This window comes from Myxocyprinus asiaticus, chromosome 36 (genome assembly GCF_019703515.2).
Source record: "Myxocyprinus asiaticus isolate MX2 ecotype Aquarium Trade chromosome 36, UBuf_Myxa_2, whole genome shotgun sequence".
NCBI classification, from domain to species: domain Eukaryota; kingdom Metazoa; phylum Chordata; class Actinopteri; order Cypriniformes; family Catostomidae; genus Myxocyprinus; species Myxocyprinus asiaticus.
In genome coordinates this window covers 33,612,357-33,635,443 of record NC_059379.1, presented here as the reverse complement: position 1 = coordinate 33,635,443, position 23,087 = coordinate 33,612,357, and the positions used below count along the sequence as shown (strand labels likewise).

Sequence of the window (23,087 nt, the reverse complement as noted above, 5' to 3'; positions counted from 1 at the left end):
CGCCGGTAGCGCGACACCCACGATGACATCAGCCACTTCTTACACACCGCGGCTCGCACTTCCAGATAAATATCACGGTGACCCAGGTCAGTGCGAAGGCTTTCTTCTCCAGTGTGAAATTTATATGGCACAATTAACACAGGCATTTCCCACCGACGAATCCAAATTTGCTTTTATTGTGGGCTTATTATCTGGTAAAGCACTAGAATGGGCCACTGCAGTCTGGAATCATAATGTTGAGATGCGTAATTCGATCTCTGTGTTCAAGTCTGGATAAAGGGATGTGTTTTTACACCCCAAAGATGGACAAAGCCCAGAAATCAAAGTTACCCATATTAAGCAGGGTAAATCCACTGCAGCTGAATATGCTCTCAACTTTTACACCCTCGCGGCCCAAACTTGTTGGTCAGACACCACTCTCCGTACTCTTTACCAAAATGGTTTATCTCACTCCAAATGGAAATGGCTAGTCGTGATCAAGATTTAACACTTGACCAACTCATCCTTCTCTATATGGCTGGATAATCTCATTCGAAGTCGTACACTGGCTCCCCACGCTTCGATGGCTCTACCCACTGCACTGCCTGCGTCTATCCCTGAATCCATGCAGTTGGGTTATTCACGACTGTCCGGAGAGGAAAGAAACCGTCGGTTGAGGCTTAACCTATGTTTGTACTGTGGAGAGTATGGCCACTTCATCTCATCCTGCCCTACATGTCCAGCCCAACCCCCAACTACTTCGGTGATTGAACTTTCTTCTAACTACATTTCCAGTAGAAGCTTACTTACTCCAGTGACGCTCATTACTGCTCACACTTATCTAGAAGCCTTAGCTCTCATAGACTCAGGGGCAGCGGGTAATTTTATTGATTCACAGCTTGTCAACCACCTGTCTATTGCCACCACTCCCTGTGTTCTCTCTGTATATAGTCTTTCTCGACTGCCATGATCTCCTCTCCTTAAAAGCCCCAATCACTCCTCACTGAAAAACAAGACTGGTGTTAAGCACAGGTGGAAATCATTCACCACTCATCTCCCCGCTTCAGCATAGCGCTCGGCCACGCCTACGCCTCCACCTCCACATACCACCACTGCCTGACTCAGTCAGGAACCATCCGGTCTGCCACCAACTCCCCCCCCACCCCTCACTCCGAGAGAGGAAATCAGCCCACAGCCATCTGCGCCCTGCCCTGTGGACCACCTCGAATTTAAAGGGCTGAAGTGCCAAATACCAATGACTGATCTGCGTATTAGTATTCTTCATGCGGTGGAGCCATTGGAGCAGGGTGTGGTCTGAACACAGGGTGAAGGCCTTCCCAAGCAGGTATTACTAGAGACTGAGGACTGCCAACTTGATGGCCAGACACTCCTTTTCTTTCATGCTGTACCTAGTCTCTCTTACCGAGAGCTTTTGGCTAATACACAGCACGGAGCACTCCTCACCCTCCACTACCTGGGACAACACAGACCCCAACCCCCTGTCCAATGCATCCATCTATAAAACAAAATGGAGAGAGAAATAAGGGGAATAAAGCGGTGGACCGCCACAGAGTGCGGCTTTTACTTGTAAGAAAGCCTGTTGGCACGGCTCCGTCAACTGGATGGGTCTGGCGCTCTATATTTAGTGAGATCAGTCAGCAGGCTGGTGATGTCAAAATTTGCCGTGAATCCCACCCGCCTCAGCAACCTCAGGAAAGCCCTCAGATGCTGGATGTGCCACTGCCAGTCGTTGTAATAGATGATGATATCATCCAGATAGGTAGCATCATACGCAGCATGTGGTTGAAGGACTTTGTTCATGAGTCGTTGAAATGTTGCCGGGGCCCCAAACAAACTGAACAGAAGAGTTACAAATTGGTGTAAGCCGAACAATGTGGAAAAGAATGTTTTTTTCTTAGGACATGGGAGTCAAGGGAATCTGCCAGTACTCCTTTGTTAAATCCAGTGTAGAATAAAAGCGAGCCGCATCCAACCGATTGAGCAGTTTTTCAATGCGAGGCATTGGCTATGCATCAAATTTAGACACTGTGTTCACTTTTCTATAATCCACACAAAACTGGACCGACCCATCACTCTTGGGGACTAAGACTACTGGACTGGCCCAATCACTGTGGGATTTTTCTATAACCCCTATGTCAAGCGTAGCCCTCAATTCCTCCAATACTACTTTTTTTGTGTTCAGGTAAACGGTAGAGACAACTGCGTGCCACTACCCCTGGAATCATTTCGATATGGTGCTGTATGAGATTTGTACACCCGGGAAGAGGCGAGAACATATCGGAGAATTCTTCTTGCAACCTGGCAAACTCCGTGATTTGGGATGGTGAGAGCTAAGGTATATTCATGAACGTCCCCATGCACACTCCTCATCTTCACCCTACGTGCTGTACCCAAAGCCTCTCGTTGGACCAAGCATTGGTGAATCGAGGTTTGATTACAACCCAAATCCACCAAGGCTCGGTATGTACCCCCTTGAATACTCATAGGTATCTGGTACATCCCTGCTTGGTCGGGGGCGGCGGTGCATTGGGGGCCCGGACCGACACACCCACATCCATTGCTGAACATTGGTCCTGGAAGTGGCCTGGCTCCCCGCATAGCCAGCACACCGGCCAAGACTTCCCCCCTGCACCTGTGGCTACAGATTCTCCAGCCTGGCGGGGAAGGGAAGAAGACAGAATGTGGGGTAGAGGTGCATGGAACCCCCCCGGGCCCACGGAGGGGGGTTTGGGGGAACAAACCCCCATCTCCGGGAAGCAGGGTTGGAAACAGGGCATTGTAAGGGAGGGAAAAAGACAGCAGGAGAAGAGAGAGAGAGAAAGAGAGAACAAGCTTGGCCATCTCCCTGATACGCTGTCAAGTGGTCCTCACCCAGGCAGACTGCATCCTTCAGCGACATCAGGTGGTGGCACCAAACCCACTCCATTGTCCTTTTGGGCAACCAGTCGACGAACTGTTCCAGCACCACCAAGTTGACGATTCCCCCCTGCGTCGCAGTCCTCCACTAGCAACCACCATCGGCAGGCATCCCGGGCTGCTGGGCAAAAGCGAATGGGCAACCAAATTCCCCGTATGTCAGCACCCGAAAACACTGATGATGTTGCTCTGGGTTTTGTCCGACCCGCTGTAGGATGGCCCACTTCAGATCTGGGTGCTCCAGCAGGTTAGCCACTGGCAGTTGTTGGGCCACGAGCTGAGCCTCCCCTGACAAAAGAGGCAGCAGGCGTACCACCCACTGCATCTGGGGCCAGCCCGACCCCGCAGCGGCCCGCTTGAACAGCTCAAGTAAAGCTTCAGGTTGTCCTGGGGACCCATCTTGGCCAGGGTTCTGAGGTGGGCGTCCCATGGCCGGTGTCGCTGCTGGAGTACCACATGGCAGCAAGCTCTGGGACACCCTGGGCTTGTAGGAGCGCCTTACATTGCTCAGCATTGCTCCTGTTCCGTTCGAAGCTCCAGGAGGGCCTGGTATTGAGTCTGGTGGATGCAAGCAAGGGTCTTGATGATGTCCGCCAATGGCGAGGACTCCATGACTATGACTCAATCCTGGGTTTCAGCACCAGTGTAATGAGGTTCAAGGAATGAGGAAGTGGGATACAGTGATTCCAACTCAGGAATGTCACTTTTATTGAATTACAACACAATATGTTCACTTAAATGCGCAACGATATAGCTTCACATAAAAACTCACATTTCCAAAACGAATTTCCAACACACAAAAACAGCTTCTCAGCTGGGCTCTCTCTCTCGACTGCCACTGTCTCCTCTCCTTAAACACTCCAATCTCTCCTCACTGAAACACAAGACAGGTCTTAAGCACAGGTGGAAATCATTCACCACTCATCTCCTCCGCTTCACTCGGCCATGCCTCAGCCTCCACATACCACCACTGCCCGACTCAGGCCGGGGAACCGTCCGGTCTGCCACTGACTCCCCCCCACCCCTCGCTCTGAGAGAGGAAATCATCTGTCGTGGTCGAAAGAATAGTTCTACCTGAACGATAACGTGGTGTAGTTTGAGTCACAATAGCTAATCGCAGAATACAAGAGATGAGGTAATGATCTGAGATATCATCACTCTGCGGCTGAATTTCTATATTATCAACATCAACTCCATATCACAGAACTAAATCTAGCATATGATTATGGCGAAGTGTTGGTCCTGTCACATTTCATCTGTCTCCAAGAGAGTTGAGAATATTGATAGATGGTAATCCCAATATGTCATTTTCATTATCTATGTGAATGTATAATTCACAAAATTATTAAAGCTCTATCCACAGTAAGTACTAGTTCTGATTGAAAATCTGCAAATACACCAAGTAAATCAGAATACAGCCCAGGTGATCTATATACTGTAGCAAGGGCAAAACGGTGACAGAGATTTTTATTTTATTTTATTTATATCTGACAATGCCACATTAAGCATTGTTAGTTCATTATTAAACTTGTATCCTGTCCTCTGAGTAACACCAAAAACTTCACTGTAAATTGTAGCAACACCTCCTCTTCGACCCTTCTGGCGAGGCTCATGTTTATAACAATAACTTGGGGGAGTAGACTCATTTAAACTAATATAGTCATTCAGTTTATGCCAGGTTTCAGTCAAACAGAGCGCATCCATACTATGATCTGTAATAAATTAATATACAATCAGTGCTTTGGTTGAAAGAGATCTCATGTTTAGTAGACCTACCTGTATATGATGTTTATCTTGAATTTTTTTTTTTTTTTTTTTTTTTTTTTGGGGTTGGGGTATTTTCAAGTTTGACCTTTTTTTCTAAATTATATAGTGAGGGCTTTGTGTTTGGTATTTTAGAGAACAGACACAGTCTCTCTAAGATATCTAGGTGATACAGTCTCTATGTGTTTATATGACCTGTGTCACGTCTCAAGGCAGCTTGCAGACTGATGATTAAGCCATTCTGTCTGCTTCCTGACCTTGGCCCCAGTTAGTCAAATACTATCACTATAAAGACTATGTGCCAGATTGCTAGAGAGGAGAGCAGCACCTTCCCTGTAGGGATGGATTCCGTCTCTCTTCGGGAGGTCAGGTCAACCCCAAAAACTCTTCCAGTTGTCTATAAATCCTATACTATTCTCCAGACACCACTTAGACATCCAGCCATTCAGTGACACTAATCTACTATAAATCTCATCACCACGATTAGCAGGGAGGGGACCAGAGCATATTACAGTGTCTGATATTGTTTTTTGCAAGTTCACACACCTCTTTAACATTATCTTTAGTGATCTCCGACTGGTGAAGCCAGAGATAGTTAGTGCCAATATGAATAATAATCTTAGAAAATCTACATTAAGCATTAGCCAGCACTTGTAAATATGATCTGATGTCAGATGTCCGAGCCCCCGAACTACAATTAGCAATGGTGTCTGGAGTCTCTATGTCTACGTTACTTACAATAGAATCACCTATAACCAGGGCTCTTTCAACATGATTCTCAGTGGGTGCATCACTGAGTGGGGAGTATCAATTGGAAATTCTAACAGGAACGGGAGAGTGGTTCGCTTTGCTGAGCTTGCCACCGAGACATCACCCAAATGCCCTCTTGTGGGGGCTCTACAGTCGGATCCAAAGTGTGTGTGTTGCTCACTGTACTACCCGCATCCGAAACAGTATGTACCGGCTTCTCTTTCTCAGTGACCTCCACTAGTGTTCGGATGCGTATCTCTAACTCATTAACCTTCTCCGTCAGCCTGACTAATTCCTTACATTTATCACATGTAAATCCCTTACTGCTGACGGATGAAGCGATTATAAACGTGACATGCAGTGCACGTGGCGATAACGTGCTGACGCCATGACTTACCACATGTGTTTGTTGTTGTTGTTGTGGTGGTGGTTCAGTGGGGGTTTGAGATCGATGTGAATCCCTCACGCAATTGTTTGTTGTTGTTGTGGTGGTTCCTGATCAGCAGAGGTTTGAGACTGATACAATAATGCGTGTAAAACAGAGGAGAAAACAAATGCACACAGTCGACTCGAAAGATGTAGACAAGTGAAAAAAAAAAAACCCGGATGTGCACTGTAAAATACATGCAGTTGAAAAAAGTAGAAAAGCTGAAAAAACAAAGCGTGCAGTAAAATGGTAAAGATTAAGGATAAATGATGAACATAGAGGAATAAGCAATGCTAAGCAGGCTAGCAAGTGAAACAGGCAGTGAATCAAATAAATACTATATCACATTGACTTTCCGTGCAACAATGAATTAGCAACAATGGTGAATTATCAACATTCCTTATGCATGCACACATACATAATATACAGTACATGCAATTTCTTACTCAAGGTAGCACTGATGTTTCAGTGACTTACTTGATTTACATTTGACATTGCTATTTGATGAAGAAACAGCATCGAAGTAAACTATAGCAAGTGTAACACATGAACAGTATGATATGACTATTGTCATTTGGGTGTACTACTGAAATAATATAGGTTGTGCATCTATTTAGTCTCAACAAGTGCCTGAGAAAATACATACTGTATGTGTAAGGTATATGTAGCTTATGCGTATCTTATGTGTAGAACACACGTGTTATGTGCAGCTCAATATGTGTTTGACAGCCAGTTGCATCTTATGAAGTTTCAGTGTGAAAATAAGGAATCCTCTTCTAGATTTGTCCTGATTTGTTGCATTGTCTCTTTAATTTATGAAATGTAAATCATCAAACTATATCAAAATATATTTTATTGTATTATTTTCTAAACATGTTGAAAGTATTTTGAAAATGTTACACTATCTGGACATTTTGTACATCAATTTTTGATAGATATAAGTACCGGGTCTCTAAAGACCAGAATATGTTAGAGTGTTTGGGAAAATAACCATGCATTTAAGGGTTAAAAATGTTGATGCACCATTTATGACATTTTGATATGGTTTATTAATTTTTTTAAACAAACTACTGTACATGTAACTTTAATTGTATGTTAGATAATCGTTTATCAGACATATATAATAGTTAAAAAAAAAAAAAAAAAAAAAAAATAGGCTTTAACACTGTATGGCATTTTGTTCTTATTTATTTTTCCTATTTAATTTTCTGACATGAAATAGCTCAAATGTTTTTATAGAAAAAAATCATAAATAATATATACATATATCCCAGGAACATTACTATATGGCAATTCTGCACCACAGTTGAACATAAAAACTAGTTTTTCTTAAAACTTATCAATTTGTCCTTGAATTAAATGGATATTTCTTTAATTAGTTTATGTATTTATGCACTTGTAACACCTACAAACTAAAATTGAATGAATCATTATCGTGGTAATTTGTCGATTATCAATGTATTTTGCACTGTTACTAAAGCCTAACTCATCCTCACTTTTGTCAGTTGGAAGAACTAACTGTGCACTTTTCTTGCCTTTTCCCCAAAACATTGACATTTTAAATCATGACTGTTATTTATGCATGAATGTAATTATATAATGGTAAAAATTTCCCAAATAAATGAACAAATGCAACGATACAGTTGATGCCACTATCTATAAAAATTTCCAATGAGAAAATGTATTAGTGCAATTACATTGTGGTATTGTTGCCATAAGGAAACATGGCAATGTTTCCATTGTGGTACAGCACTGCCACATGACAGCGTTTATATTTTCAACATTTTCTGTAAAACTGTGTTAGGTAAAGTTGATCAGTTAATGAAGATGAAAAAAAAAAAAAAAAAGAAAAACATACAGAAATGTGTTCCATTTGTGGGGCACTTCTGCAGGTGTCCCCCCTCTAAGCATATGATTGTTTACTATAAAGACTGCCCTTTTATTTACAACTATGCATTAGGTTTTCACTTTTTCTTAAGGTGAGAAACTGAAAAAAAAAAATAAATAAAAATAATACATTGTTGCCATATGGCAACACCAAACCATAAAAGTTATAGTGCACCAAAATGTACCTTTTTGGTAGGATATGCCACCAAAAGATGTTAAAACAGTTACAACTCTTCAAAGTTCCCAAAATCTGTCTGCATAATTCATCACGGTGAACTAATAATCCATAATGAATGTCATTCATCAAATGCCATTAAATATATTCTAGCTTTAATGCTTTTAAGGTCCAAAATTAATGTGAGCCCTGTGCGGCCTCCAGACTTTCTCAGCCCACAATTTGGTGTACGGCTCCCTGACTCTTCCATGATTTCTCAATTCAATTTGCTCTACATTGTAAACAAATTCAAATGTATGGCCAAATGCATTTTGTACTACAACACTGTGACCAGACCACTAATGTCCCATCTCATCTGAATGGAGCACAAGATTTCACTCATGGCTGCTGTTGCCTGACAACAATTAATGCAATTCTAATCGTCCCTGAGCACATGCGAAATGTCCTCAGTCTTTCAAAGTGGCACAAGGCTTGCTAGGAATTTTACAGATGATGAATATATTGCCGGGCCATTTAATTCAGCAGCACTTAATTCCATCCGGCCTATATTTGATGAACTAATTCCCGTGGAGAATCATTCACTTTGTCTGAATTTTGGCCGTAGCTTATTGTACGTATAACATTTTCCAGTTTTGTTTTACCATTGCATGTGATGTGAATTTTAACACTTTTGCACCTTTTCACTCATGATTGCCCTCTAGAACTGCTGGAAAGTTAAAAGGATAGTTAACCTAAACATGTAAATTCTGTTATTTACTCACCCTCATGTTGTTCCAAACACCTATCTCTTAATTACTTTTTTCAAGGAACACAAAAGGAGAAATTTGAATAATGTACTGGTCATCCTTTCCCATAAAATCACAGTGAATGGGGACTGAAGTGTTCAAGCTTCAAAAAGGATGCAAAAGTGCCATAAATGTATAAAAAAAATTGTCAATATGATTTGTGCACTGTATTCCAAGTATTCTGAAGCCATTTGGTGACTTTGTGTGAAATGCAGACAGAAATGTATGTCAATATTCAATGATAATCTTCCCCAGGAGTGAGCTCTTAACTTGAGAACCGCTGTGACTAGATCATTGAGTTGAATGGATTGGATTGAAAAGGTCCAGTTCAGTATGATTCATTCACATTGCTACTTCCGCAATTTTAAAATCACACTGATTTTCAGTGCATAGCAATGTTCAGTCTGTTTGTCACACAAATCTATCGTATGGCTTTCGAACACTTGAAATATTGCACATTCATTGAAAGGACTACCTTTATGGTGCTTTTGCATCCTCCTTGCATCCAGTCCCCATTCATGATAATTGCAAAGAAAAAAGCGAACAGTACATTATGCCAAACTTTTTCTTTTGTGATCCACAGAAGAAAGACACTCATACGGTTTGGAACAACATGTAGGTGAGCAAATGAGGACATAATTTTCATTTTTGGGTGAACTATTCCTTTAAGCAGTTAGACCTTTGGGCTCTGTTTTCAACATGGTATTTGCTTGCAGGTCTGGGCTGTTGTTGCTGGCACAAACACTGGACAGAGAGGTCACGGATCACTACACGCTAACCATCACAGCCTCCGATGGCAAGCCAGATGGGGTAAGACTAGCCTGTCTTTTCAGTCATTCCGCACTGAAAACCAAACACTGCTGTAGTTGAAGTTCAAATGATGTTTAATCTAATCTTCTGATTAAAAAGACATCACATGCATGCTTTCAGATGCAGTATAACAACATGTCTGAATCTAGAAGTATCAATTATGACTAAGCAAGGGTGGGCAGATGCAAGATTCAAAAACGTTCAGTTACTCACAGATTCATATTGCATAATTAGCTGCATGGATGTAAGTATTTTTGAAAGTCAATTTCTGGATAGACACATACTTAAAGTTGTGGCTGCAAAACAAAAAGCTATTAAAAATTTTCATTGACATTCCGCCATCATAACCACAGAAACAATATCTATGCCTGCATTAAACAGGCTATTACAGGCTTTTCAGCAAAATTATAAAAGTAAAACAATTATGAAGCACAAAATAATTCATGAAACAACAAAAGTCAAGTCATTTTTATTTGTATAGCACCTTTCACAACACACATCGTTTCAAAGCAGCTTTACAGAAGATCAGGCATTAACAGAAAATAGTTTGATAAAATATGATTGTGAATTGTGTTTAAAAATAAGTAATTAAATAATAATTGTATTTATAACCCAATTTCAAAAATGAAAAAGATAACTGTAACAGGGTTAAAATGGGAAAGGAGTAGGCGGGAACTGGCTGAAGTAATATTCAAAGTAATATTTAATGAAACATAAAGACACAAACATAGACACACACACGGCAGCTGCGTATGGCTCTCTCTCTCCCTAACTGCCGTATCCGGCTGCATTTATCCCTCTCCTCGTCTGATTAGCCCTCCTCCTCATCACAAAAAGATTTTAAAAAGAGTTTTTAAGCTCTGTACATCCATTCAATGCAAGTGAATGGTGACCAGAACTTGAAATCTCCAAAAAGCACATAAAGGCAGCATAAAAGTAACGCATATGACTCCAGTTGTTAAATCCATATCTTTAGAAGCAATATGATAAGTGTGGGTGAGAAACAGATGATTATTTAAGTTGTCTTGTACTATCAATCGCCACTTTCACATTCTTCTTTTTTTATTTTTGGCTATTCGCATTTTTACAGATTTTGCAGATTGTCACCTACTGGACAGGAAGGAGAATTCATTGTAAAAAAAGACTTAAATGTTGATCTGTTTCTCACCCACACATTTCAAATAGCTTCTGAAGATATAGATTTAACCACTGGAGCCATATGCATTATTTTTACAGAGCTGAAGTATTCTCCTAAAAATCTTCATAAGAAAGAAAGTCATACACGGTTAGTAAATGATGAGAGGATTTACATTTTTGGGTGAACTATCTATATAAAATATACTTACAGTTGAAGTCAGAAGTTTACATACACTTAGGTTGTAGTCATGAAAAATTCCAGAAAATGATGTCAAGCCTTTAGGCAATTAGCCAATTAGCTTCTTATAGGCTAATTGGAGTCAATTTGAGGTGTACCTGTGGATGTATTTTAAGGCCTACCTTCAAACTCAGTGCCTCTATGCTTGACATCATGGGAAAATCAAAATAAATCAGCCAAGACCTCAGAGAAAAAATTGTGGACCTCCACAAGTCTGGTTCATCCTTGGGAGAAATTTCCAAACGCCTGAAGGTACCACATTCATGAACCAATAGTATGCAAGTATAAACACTTTGGGACCACGCAGGCATCATACCGCAAAGGAAGGTGATGCATTCTATCTCCTAGAGATTAATGTAATTTGGTGCGAAAAGTGCAGATCAATCCCAGAACAACAGCAAAGTACCTTGTGCAGATGCTGGAGGAAACAAGTAGACAAGTATCTATATCCACAGTAAAATGAGTCCTATATCGACATAACCTGAGAGGCTGCTCAGCAAGGAAGAATCTACTGCCCCAAAATCACCATAAAAAAGCCAGACTACAGTTTGCAAGTGCACATGGGGACAAAGATCTTACTTTTTTGAGAAATGAACTCAGGTCTGATGAAACCAACATTTAACTGATTGGCCATAATGACCGTTACTATGTTTGGAGGAAAAAGGATGAGGCTTGCAAGCCGAAGAACACCATCCCAACCGTGACGCATGGGGGCGGCAGCATCATGTTGTGGGTGCGCTTTGCTGCAGTAGGGACCGGTGCACTTCACAAAATAGATGGCATCATGAGGAAGGAAAATGTTGTGGATATATTGAAGTAAAATCTCAAGACATCAGCCAGGAAGTTAAAGCTCAGTCGCAAATTGGTCTCCCAAATGGACAATGACCCCAAGCATACCTCCAAAGTTGTGGCAAAATGGCTTAAGGACAACAAAGTCAAGGTATTGGAGTGGCCATCACAAAGCCCTGACCTCAATCCAATAAAAAATGTGTGGGCAGAACTGAAAAAAATGTGTGCGAGCATGAGGCCTAAAAACCTGACTCAGTTACACCAGTTCTGTCTGGAGGAATGGGCCACAATTCCAGCAACTTATTGTGAGAAGCTTGTGGAAGGCTGCCCAAAAAGTTTGACCCAAGTTAAGCAATTTAAAGGCAATGCTACCAAATACTAACAAAGTGTATGTAAACTTCTGACCCACTGGGAATGCGATGAAAGAAATAAAAGCTGAAATAAATCATTCTCTCTACTATTATTCTGACATTTCACATTCTTAAAATAAAGTAGTGATCCTAACTGACCTAAGACAGGGAATGTTTTCTATGATTGAATGTCAGGAATTGTGAAAAACTCGTATTTGGCTAAGGTGTATGCAAACTTCTGACTTCAACTGTATATACATAATTTACTTTTGCTAAAACTCTGTATACATATGGTTAGAATCAAAATATGATTTAATTTAGTAGACCAGAGACCAGAAACATCACCAGATGCCTTTAATATATCGGCCAGAAATAAATATATAACGAAAAAAATATGATATTCTGTATGTAAAATTGTGTTTATTTTAGGCAGACTAGATAAAGTGGCTTGAGTAGCTCTGGAGCACGTCAGAAATAAACTCAGTTTATTTACGATAAACAGTTCATTAACTGAAGGTGCGTCACGACATATTGCGTCGCAACTGGCATTTTTGGTGGAGATAGCATGATTGATTATAATGGGAGTGATTTGCTTTTGACGCAGCAGGACACGCTGCTCGTGTCCAGTGTAGACAGCGTTTAGGAAATGGAAAGACATGTACTTTTGATCAATTTATTCAGTCAATCAATCAAATGGCTCTATAGCACACTGATTTATTTCACTGTTTTGTTTGTCCGTTTGTTCATTTGCTCAAAACATTTTTCCTTTTGCTTTTTCTTGCAAAAGTATTTGACTTCCTTTGATTTATAACGTCTCAAAGCAATTTCCAGTGACGGGTCTCTCCTGTGCTGTCCACTCTCACCGAGGCCCATAGTGATTGATCTAAATAGAGGAAAATTAGGTGCATCTTACAATGGAGTGATTATGCTGTGATGATGGAGATAAACGAGCCGAACAGGCTTTTTAATTATGAAGCATTGTTTCCACTCTCTCATTGAGCTCATGTCCCTTACTGGTTGAACCAGCCAAGAAAATCTCACTTAGTATTCCTCAATGAAAGAGATGGTTGGAATTACAACCAGCATCAAGGACACACAAGTAATCTGCTCACCTCTAAACTCAAGGATAATCTCTTGCCGTACCCAGAAGAAAGTGCATAAAAACCCTGCTGAAGCACAATGTTGCCCATTTATATACAAATTGCTGAGGATGTTGTCTAACAGAGGAATTATGTTACATCAAGGTCGGATTTGTGATATGTCAATGCCTTTAGTGTCACATTAGCGAAACCGTGCTGTGACCTGAACAAACAAATAAAGGTGAATTCTTTCCTGTCAAGTACCAAGAATTAAAGGATTGGTTCACCTAAAAATGGAAAATTAAAATTTGCTCATTATTTACTCACCCTCATGTTGTACTCACCCTACACTGCAGTAAATGGAGCATGAGGATGCACAGGCACCATAAATGTATCAGAAAAGTGGTCCATTTAAAGGTGGAGTGTGTATCTTTTTTCGTGTGTATTTCAAAATACGTTCTTATATCCCAGATTATTTTTCATTGACAACTATAAGTAAGGCATCTGTGGGTTTACCTCCCCCAGAAGTGTAAACACTGAGCCTCCCAGGCACTGTCAAAACATTGATGTTTATATTTTTGTGCGGCCCGCTCAGCTCTACCCATCCCTTTCTAGCTCAACCTATAGCGTGAGTTTGGGGCGTGGCTACTTGTAGTAAAACTGTTCAACCGGAAGAATATGAACATCCATGGCAGACGTGTTACAGAGGAAACTAAACTTAGCTTCACCAAAATTCGAAGACTTGCTAAAAGACAAAGAGTCAGAGAACGGCGTAAAACCAGAGTGAACATTTACAATGTGGAGGACTTTAAGGGAATTTTTGGGGTTCAAATCTTGCCGTGTTGCTTCTCGACAGGTAAGCTACTCTCTGGTATTGCCACACAAGTTAGCTCATTACAGTCGAGCTTCAGATAAATTCATAAGATACTCGGAATATGTATTGTTACGCTTACTAGTTACCAAGAACTATCCTATATCTTGTGCTAGATCCCCTGCATGCCAGCTGCCGTTCAATCCCGACAGTGTTATTGGATGACCGGATTCCTTTTCCATGCTTTTTGCCCGATGTGTTTATGTTATAGTGGTCTTGTTCATTATGATGCTAAATGTTCAGCTTTTATTTAGTACGGCCTATTTGTTCATAGGGAATCAGAGAGTGCGAAAGGGCTAGATGGGTCTGAGGGTTGTTGGCAAAGGTTGTTTGAAAACATACTTTATTTTTGTAATTCCGTTTGGTGCCACTAGTAGTGCAGAAATTACACACTTCACCTTTAACTCTAGCACAATTTACCAAGTCTACTGAAGTCATATGATAGTATAGTGTGAGGAACAGTTTGACGTTAAAAGGAATATTTGAGTTTCAGTACAAGTTAAACTCAGTCGACAGCATTTGTGGCATAATGTTGATCAGCACAAAAAATTATGTCGCTTTTATAGTGGAAATTAATGGGGTATTTTTTTGGATGTTTTACATGCAGAAATGCGAAGCTTATCATTTTATAAAAGCACCTACATTAATCTTTCTGTTAAAACTTGTTTATTAATTGAGTTGTGAAGTTATTTAAATTGCCATTTTCACTGTATCACTGTAGTTTTATGGTTTACAGCGGGTTAGGGTCACTTTGTCACGGCAATGAAGTTGTAAAACTGAATATACCCTTACACAAAAGTCACAGGGGTCTGAGTAAATGACAGAATTGTTATTTTTGGCAGAACTATTCCTTTTTTTAACCCCCCAGAGTAATTCAAAACACACCTTAATTGGCAGAATTCTCAGATCCGTGATGTCTCATTTCTCCTGCTCTGTTGAAAAAGATGCTCCTGTGTGCTTAGCTCATGAAAGTAAGATGAGATAACTCTCCATCGTGTGTCCCCATCTACCCACAAGTGTCCCGACGTGACCTCTCTGCTTCAGTTGAGGGTAAATGTGAGATGTAAGGCCGGAGGGAGCAGGTGCGATTAAGAAAGGTTTTTAATATACAGTGACCTTTGCTAAACCACATAGTCATTAGCCAATTAAATAAGCTGTCATTTCCAGAGTGTAGCGGACAGGAGAGATTGCAAAATTAGGCACTTTCTAAGGGCTCTGGGTGACACTCGGTGCCTGACCTCTGTCCCTGGTTCTCAGGGAGGTGGTTTGCTCAGGGAGCGGTCAGAGAGCCAGATTACCTCACCAAGGCGAAAGCAAAAATCCAAAAGAGAGAGCTTTCCAGCCCTGTGAGAAGTAGGACATAAGGGGTATTGATGGTATTTTAGTCTAGCCAGACTTTTGACTATTGAAATTTAATAACATCTTTTAATTCATGGAAAGTTTTGTAGTTATATCATTTAGCTAACTGTGTAGAGTACAACTTGCTCGCAAGCCATAGTAATGTCCTGTATGTGACTAACGTTACACAGTATACCGGCGCTACTGAACTACAATGGTACTCAAGCTTCAAAATACTGGCGGGCGCACAGTGTTTTTTTTTTAAACGGTATTACCATAATTATAATAACATTATTAGCATTGAGTGTACAGTAGAAATGTTTCCAGATAGAAGTGATATTTGGATGAACTTGGTTGTGAAGTGGCATTTGCGGCTCAGACTCTACCAACAAAATACAATATTTGTTTGTTTACAATATTAGTTGCACCCTTGATGTCCTCAACATTAATGGAATCATTCGCATTCATATTCACAAGATACCTTTTTTGTGAATCTATTTATGTTATTATTGACAAACAAAACAGCTTACATTATGTTACCCTCTTGTTTCCACAGAGTAGACTTTATTGACTGCACACTGAAAATTTACTCAGCCAATCTGCCAAACTCTCCAGCATTTAAAGCTTTAACAAATAAGCAGGCTGGGAAAGACACATCTGCTAATTAATGGAAAATAGGTTTTATCCTTGCCCAACTGGGATATTACCTCCAGTGCTTTATGGTTTTAGAGGAAGTAACAAGATTGGATCTGACTCTGCATAAATGGGTGCAGGAAAACATAAAAAGGCAAAGCAACATTAATGGTTATGAGAGAAATACGTTTGGCCCATGGATTTTTGGTTTGCAGCCGAATCTTCTTGGTTTTAGAGTGGCTTGCCTTCTGAAAATGCCTTGACTTTTTTTTCTAAATAGCTGAGTAGACAAATAGGCCACATTGGAGTACTTCAGGCTGCATTGTATAGCTAAATAAGTACACATGTACCTGCAAAACAGAAACATAAAACTAAAAAGGTGTACTAAAACTATATGTATGCTATATGAAAGGACATTTACATTTGTACCTTGTCTATCTTGATAGTCTAAAAGACACCATTCATTTGTTCATTCATTCATTCATTTGTTTGTTTGTTTGTTTGTTTGTTTTTCGCTTGCTCGTTCATTTCTTGCAGAAGTATTTGGTTTCATTTGATTGGTTACATAACTGTCACTTTGTTCATTCTAGTAAGAAATCATAAAAGGCCTGGGTTGTTCGAACATTCATTCATTTGTTTGTTTGTTTGTTCATTTGTTCGCATGCACTTTAATTTCTTGCTAAAGTAGTTGGTTTTGTTTGATTTGTTATGTAGTCATCGGTTTGTGCAGTCTAGTGAGAACCTTTAAAGGGCCTGGCTTGTTTGTTAATTTGTTCGTTTTTTATTTTTTGTTCATTCATTCATTCATTCATTCATTCATTCACTTGCTCATTTAATCTTGCTGAAGTATTTGGTTCTGTTTTATTTTTATTTATTTAATTAATTTTTTTAAACTTCTAAAAGGCCTGGCTTATTTGTTCGTTTGTTTGTTTGTTTGCTTGCTTGCTTGCTTGTTCATTAATTTCTTATAAAATTATTTTAATTCTGCTGATATGCTATGCAATTATCACTTTATCTAGCCTGATGAGAACATCTACTCATCACAGCAGGCAACAGCAAAACAGCATGAACTGTGATGTCAAATATGCGGATAAATGAATTTTATGAACAGGTTCTTTTTAATAAGTCCACCAAAAAGATTCATAAAAATGAATCAGGTGCGAGTTAGAGTCACTCTCTCACATGAATCACACACTTAACAGCTGGTTCTCTTACTGAAAAGCCAGTCATTTTTTTGGGTTGTGGCCATTTCGAAATGAACCGTGATTATTCATATGACAGCTTGTAATTAAAGATAGGTCTACATATTCACAAGTGAGTTATGTTTAAATAAATGGTGTTCCAAACATCATTCAAATATGTTACAAAAATATTCTTGATTAACATATAGAATAATGAGTATAACAACTTGAAGGGGTAACTTTGTTAGGGAGACTGTAGTGACCCTAAAACATTATAACTACAATATGTGTAAAAGCTATGTATTGTACTGTATATGTGTAAATTAGAGGTGCTGTGTACGCTTACACAAGGTGCATTTTTATTTTATTTTGTATGTGTAGATGTTTGTATTTTTCCATTCCTCATCTTTCAAAATAAGTCACTTTGTGAATTATTTGAAATAGAGACAGTTCATTATAATTTCTCCGAAATTTCTCCCGCCAGCATGTTAATTTTGGTGCTGGCGATCTATACTCTGAAGCACCAATCCGCTCAACAGCTGTGGATATTTTTCATTAGACCCAATTCATTGCTTGATGATGAATGCAAATATGTTAGCAATTTCACAAATTATATGTAAATTAATCAATGTAAATGGATAATTGTTTATGAAAGCAAACACTGTCCACTACCAGGCAGAGACAAAATTAATGTAATATAACAGTTTAACAGTTAAATTTGTTTACATGCTAGCCTCAAGTTTGAACAGAGAACCGCATCCTAAATGAGTGTAATGTTTTTCTTTAGAGAACTGCATTGAAAGATGTAAGTAACCTGAATGTTTCTTGTTGGCAGACTTCGACTGCTATGGTGAATATAGTGGTGACTGATGTCAATGATAATGACCCAGTGTTCGATCCGCTCCTGCCCCTCAATCTCACAGTTCAAGAGGAAAAGGCCAATGCTTTTGTGGGTCAAGTGAAGGTAAGCCTGGATGCCCACATCCAGAATTCATTCTACTCGTTCTCTTCTCCCTCCCTTTCTGTTTGAACTCCAAACTACAATTTACAATTTAAAGTACTTTATTGGCATGATTGTTTTTACATACAATATTGCCAAAGCATTAATACACAACTATTTGCTGTGCATCCACTTTCTGCCCTCTGGAGTCATGGCATTCAAATGGATATTATGTACTGCCAGAACTTTCTGTTTGAGAGTTTGTGTAATTTTGTTTGTGGACTTTCCTGACCTCTCTCCTTCTATTGTACTTATGGAAAACAGGCCAATAGTCATAAGCAGGCCCAGATATAATCTGCAAACTTTTACGCATATTTAGCAAATTTCTCTCTTTTCAAAAGTCTTTTCTTTTTTTTGGTCTCTTCTATACAATCAAAGTGTATGGTCATTCTACCTATTATGTTCTTTTCTGTCCAACTGAAGAACTTTTAGAACAACATGAGGGTGATAAAATAATGAAAAAGTTTAGTTTATGGGTGAACTATCCCTTAACAATTCAGAATTCCTAATGATTCAATGTATGATTCTTTATTACTTTAAGAAACAGCTCATAACTACACTGGTTGTGCTGTGTGTTTGTTTTTTGCGTGTAACCAACGAGGGCAACACAATAGACAGACTGCAACCTCATTCATCATCATTATTTCAAAAGTTTTATAACTTATAAAGTTTTTTTTTTGCTGTGGTGCCATAGATTCAGTTTAGCATGGTGTTCCGTTCACTTTGATAGATGTTGAAGTTCTCGACTGGTTCTTGATTCCCAAACCCTCACGAAACCTATCAAGACAATGTCCTGGAATATTATATTTCAAAATCAAAAGAAGCAAATAAGACATATTATAAAAAATAAGCCTTTTTTTTTAGCCTTTACGATTTTTTACATTGTGACATTATTTTCATGACAGTTTTACCCCCAGTTTTACAAATTTTACCTCCACACATTTTTCTTATTTTACCCCTGCACATTTAATCTTGGGCAGCATGGTGGCTCATTGGGTAGCACTGTCGCCTCCCAGCAAGAAGGTTTTTCTCTGTGGAGTTTGCATGTTCTCCCCGTGTTCGTGTGGGTTTCCTAAATAGCCCGTAGGTGTGAGTGAGACTGTGAATGTGTTTGTCGGTGTGTGTTTGACCTGAGATGGACTGGCCACCTGTCTAGGGTTTTATTATATAATCCCCAAATTCTCATTATCACAATGCGAAAAAAGATGGTTGTCATTACCACAACATGGAATATACAGTGCATGAATATATATATATATATATATATATATATATATATATATATATATATACAGTGGAATATACAGTGCATGAATACATATATATATATATATATATATATATATATATATATATATATATATATATATATATATATATATGTATATATATGTATTCATGCACTGTATATTCCACTGTATATATATATATATATATATATATACAGTATTCTATATATATAATTTGTGTTTATATAACATAATAATTTTCCCTTGCTAGTATTGTTTGTTTTCTCTCATTTTAATTAAATAAAAACATAAAAAATATTATGAAACAGCATACAATTCAGTAAAACTACAGTAAACGATAAATATATACCCGTCTTATGGTAATAATAATCATAATTGAAAATAATGGAAATAGTGAACGTAAAATGTCCGAACGAGTGCTAAAAAAGAAAAATGTTCTGAATATAATGCCACAATTCTTAATGATTAATGCAGGCTTAATTTTTGTTATACAAAATATAATTTCGTATTTAATTTAATGTAATTTAATGCATCCATTTAGTGTTAAATGTGGCCAGGACATGTCTTCAAAGTTTTTGTGAGAATCACCAAAGTCTTTTTACCAAGTCAGTCCACTGGCGACCATCTTTGGAACGTTCCCGGGCAGCTTTTTTCTATGTAAACAAGCGGCATACAAGTGCAATGGGTAAAAATCAAAATCTTCAAAATGACTGGTCAAGATTAAAATCAAAGAACATATTTTAAATCAGCAGTTAAATCTGACAACACTGCTTTCATAAATTTTGCTACTTTACCTCAGATTATGCTAAAAAAAAAAAACCTGGGTTGTATAGCTAATGCGCATGCACATTCTCAAGTTGATTGACAGGCGATGTCTGTATCTAAAAGGTGATTGACTCTTTTTACTGTAAAGCGTGACTTCCTTTCTACATTCATTGACTATTGGGCGTTCCAATTTCTTCCATTATTTTTAATAGAAGTGGCCCGTCTCTGCTAAAAAGTCTCTGAAATCACTTATTTATTTATTGTCTATTTCCTAATGTCTTTCTCTCTTTGTAACATTTAATTCAGACTGCAAGCTCATAACTGACTTTATATTGTATTTTATATTGCCTTGGAGTTGTAGATTCAGTTATGGTGCAGGAAACACTGAACTGTAGTTAATCCTACATCCTATTCCTATAACATGCTTCATAGATCCATGGCTCGCTGTTGCTCTTCTGATGTTCTGTTTGAGGATTTCAATCTCTTTGGGGGTCTCATATGATTGGTGTTAATCAAGGGCTACTGGGGCACAGGTATGATGCCAGCAGCTTTAGTGTGTTCCTCTGCCCTCTGGAGCCCTCATCTCACTCTCACCCAACTGGCATATACCACCAGGCTACCCGCCGAAGGCCCTGCCCACTCTGCTGTTTGTGATTTTCCAATTAAAGAAATGTAATTTAAATAATACCCTCGGGGACATCCTGTAATGAGGAGCCTTGTTGGGCTCTGTTAAGCTGCGAAGAGTTGTAATTAGCGGTCTAGATTAATAGAGCCGCACTTGTCAGTGGAACAATCACAGGCTAATGCTGGCAGACTGTTTATTAGCTGTGCTTTCCTTAACACATATCTGCTGTACATTATATACAGTATGCATTAGACTTTGATACTTTAATTTAACACCTCATAAGATGGGCAAGCACCATGTTTCTGGGATGTGTTACCAACTAACTACGGGTGGAGGTAATAACCAAAATCCCATATTGTGGTGGTATTTAGGCATTTTTCACAAAGCTGGAACTATTGCAAAATAATGGTTTATATTTAAAATAACCATGTTGTTGTAATGCTTGGTCCGTGGAGTGGAAGAGGAAGAGAGGAGACGCAGGAGTAGATACTTTCAATATTTGAATTATAAACGTTGGAGTGGAACAAATGCTGGAGTGGAACAAACGATTAAGCTAAACATCACAAAATAACAAAACAATGAATCACTTCATCAACACAACGTAACAATTCGAGGACTGACAAATGAATGAACAAAACTAGAGGGTATTTAAACAAAAATAAAGTCGCTAAATGAGGGAATGGAATACAGGTGTGGATGAAGAACAGATGGAAGTGTTGAGGGCAGTGCACTATGGGAGATGTAGTCCAGGAGAAAACTTCAAAATAAGAGTCCTTGAACAACAAGGGGGCCTGGGGGCAGCCTCAGGGCTGGGATGGGATCCGGAGGCCTGGGTGGCAGCCTCAGAGCAAGGAAAAGATCCGGGGGCCTGGGAGGCAGCCACAGAGCAGGGACAGCATCAGGAGGCCTGAGAGGCTGCCACAGAGCAGGGACAGGGTCAGGAGGCCTGGGAGGCGGAGCCATGGAAGGCTCGAGGGGTGGAGTCAGGGAAAGCGGAGTCGTAGAAGGCTCAAGGGGTGGAACTGGGGATCTTAGTGCCCGGAGTGTAGCCGAAGGCTTGAAGGACCATGGTGGAGCTGGAGGCTTGGAGAACCGAGGCAGCACTGAAGGCTTGGAGGTCCGAGGCAGAGCTGGGGGATTGGAGGACTGAGGTGGAGCCGGTGGGACTGAGGACCAATGCGGTGCTGGAGGGGAGGAGGTCCCTGGTGGAGCCGAAGGCGGAGCCAGGTTACCGACAGACCAAGGAGGAGTTGGAGGGACGAGGGACCCCGGTGACGCTGATAGGCTGACAGCCCATAGTGGAGACCAGGGGACGTAGAGCCGAGGCGCTGATGAGGGATCGGAGGGCCAAGGTGGAGTCCAGGGCTCAGAGGGCCAAGGCGGAGTCAGAAGGTCAACAGATCCCCTTGCCTGTGAAATCACCGGGGTCGATGGTCGAGCCGGTGGCTTGGGGGGAACTGGCTTACCAGGAGGAGGAGGAGGAGCTATCTTGAGTGGAGCCAGCAGAGGAGGAAGGGTCAGGGTACTGGATGGAACCAGAGTGTCCATTAAGCTGGCTGGAACCAGTGGAGGATGAAGGGTAGTCAGGGTGGGAACTAGGGCGGGGAGCAAGTCCAGGTCTATTAACATAGTGAGAGCTGGCTCAGGGTCAGTAGAGGCAACAGGCATTGGCACTGGGATGGTCGGGGCTACAGACACTGGCACTGGGACGGTCGAGACTACAGGCACTGGCTCTGGGATGGTCGAGGCTACAGGCATGGGCGCTGGCTCGTTAGCCGTGGCAGGTGTGGGCGCTGGCTCATTAACCGTGGCAGGCTTGGATGGAGGAGCCATGGAAAGCTTGGAGGGAGGAGCCGTGGAATGCTTGGAGGGCATCCGCTGTGGGAGGAGATTCAAAGTCATCATCCTCCATACCCACAGTGAAAGGAGAACCGCATAGCTGCAGAGTCACCTCCACGTAGTCGGCGATCATCCAGCGAGGACCCGACGGAGGCATCAGCTCCTTCAATGCACTATTCAGGCCAGCTCTGAAGAAACTCAGAGCATGTTTATCATAGTGCACCAGATTCGCGAGATGGAGAAACTCACACACGTGATCCTCAACTGGATGATCTCCTTGTTCGAGGAGGAGGACTGCTACTGCAGGCGGTAGATCCATTTAGTTTGGTCAGTCCTTCTGTAACGTTGGGTCTGTGGAGTGGAAGAGGAAGAGAGGAGATGCAGGAGTAGATACTTTCAATATTTTAATCATAAACGCTGGAGTGGAACAAATGCTGGAGTGGAGCAAACGATTAAGCTAAACATCACAAAATAACAA

At 40.3% G+C, this 23,087-nt stretch overlaps 1 protein-coding gene across 1 annotated transcript in view; it reads left to right on the top strand.

Moving 5' to 3' along the window:
- The window catches only part of pcdh15b (protocadherin-related 15b), a 423,399-nt gene that overhangs the window by 218,803 nt on the left and 181,509 nt on the right, over positions 1–23,087 (top strand). The window contains exons 18-19 of the mRNA XM_051673714.1: positions 9,421–9,514; positions 17,966–18,094. Coding sequence (XP_051529674.1) covers positions 9,421–9,514; positions 17,966–18,094 — 223 coding nt within the window. The remainder of the gene's footprint in view (positions 1–9,420; positions 9,515–17,965; positions 18,095–23,087) is intronic.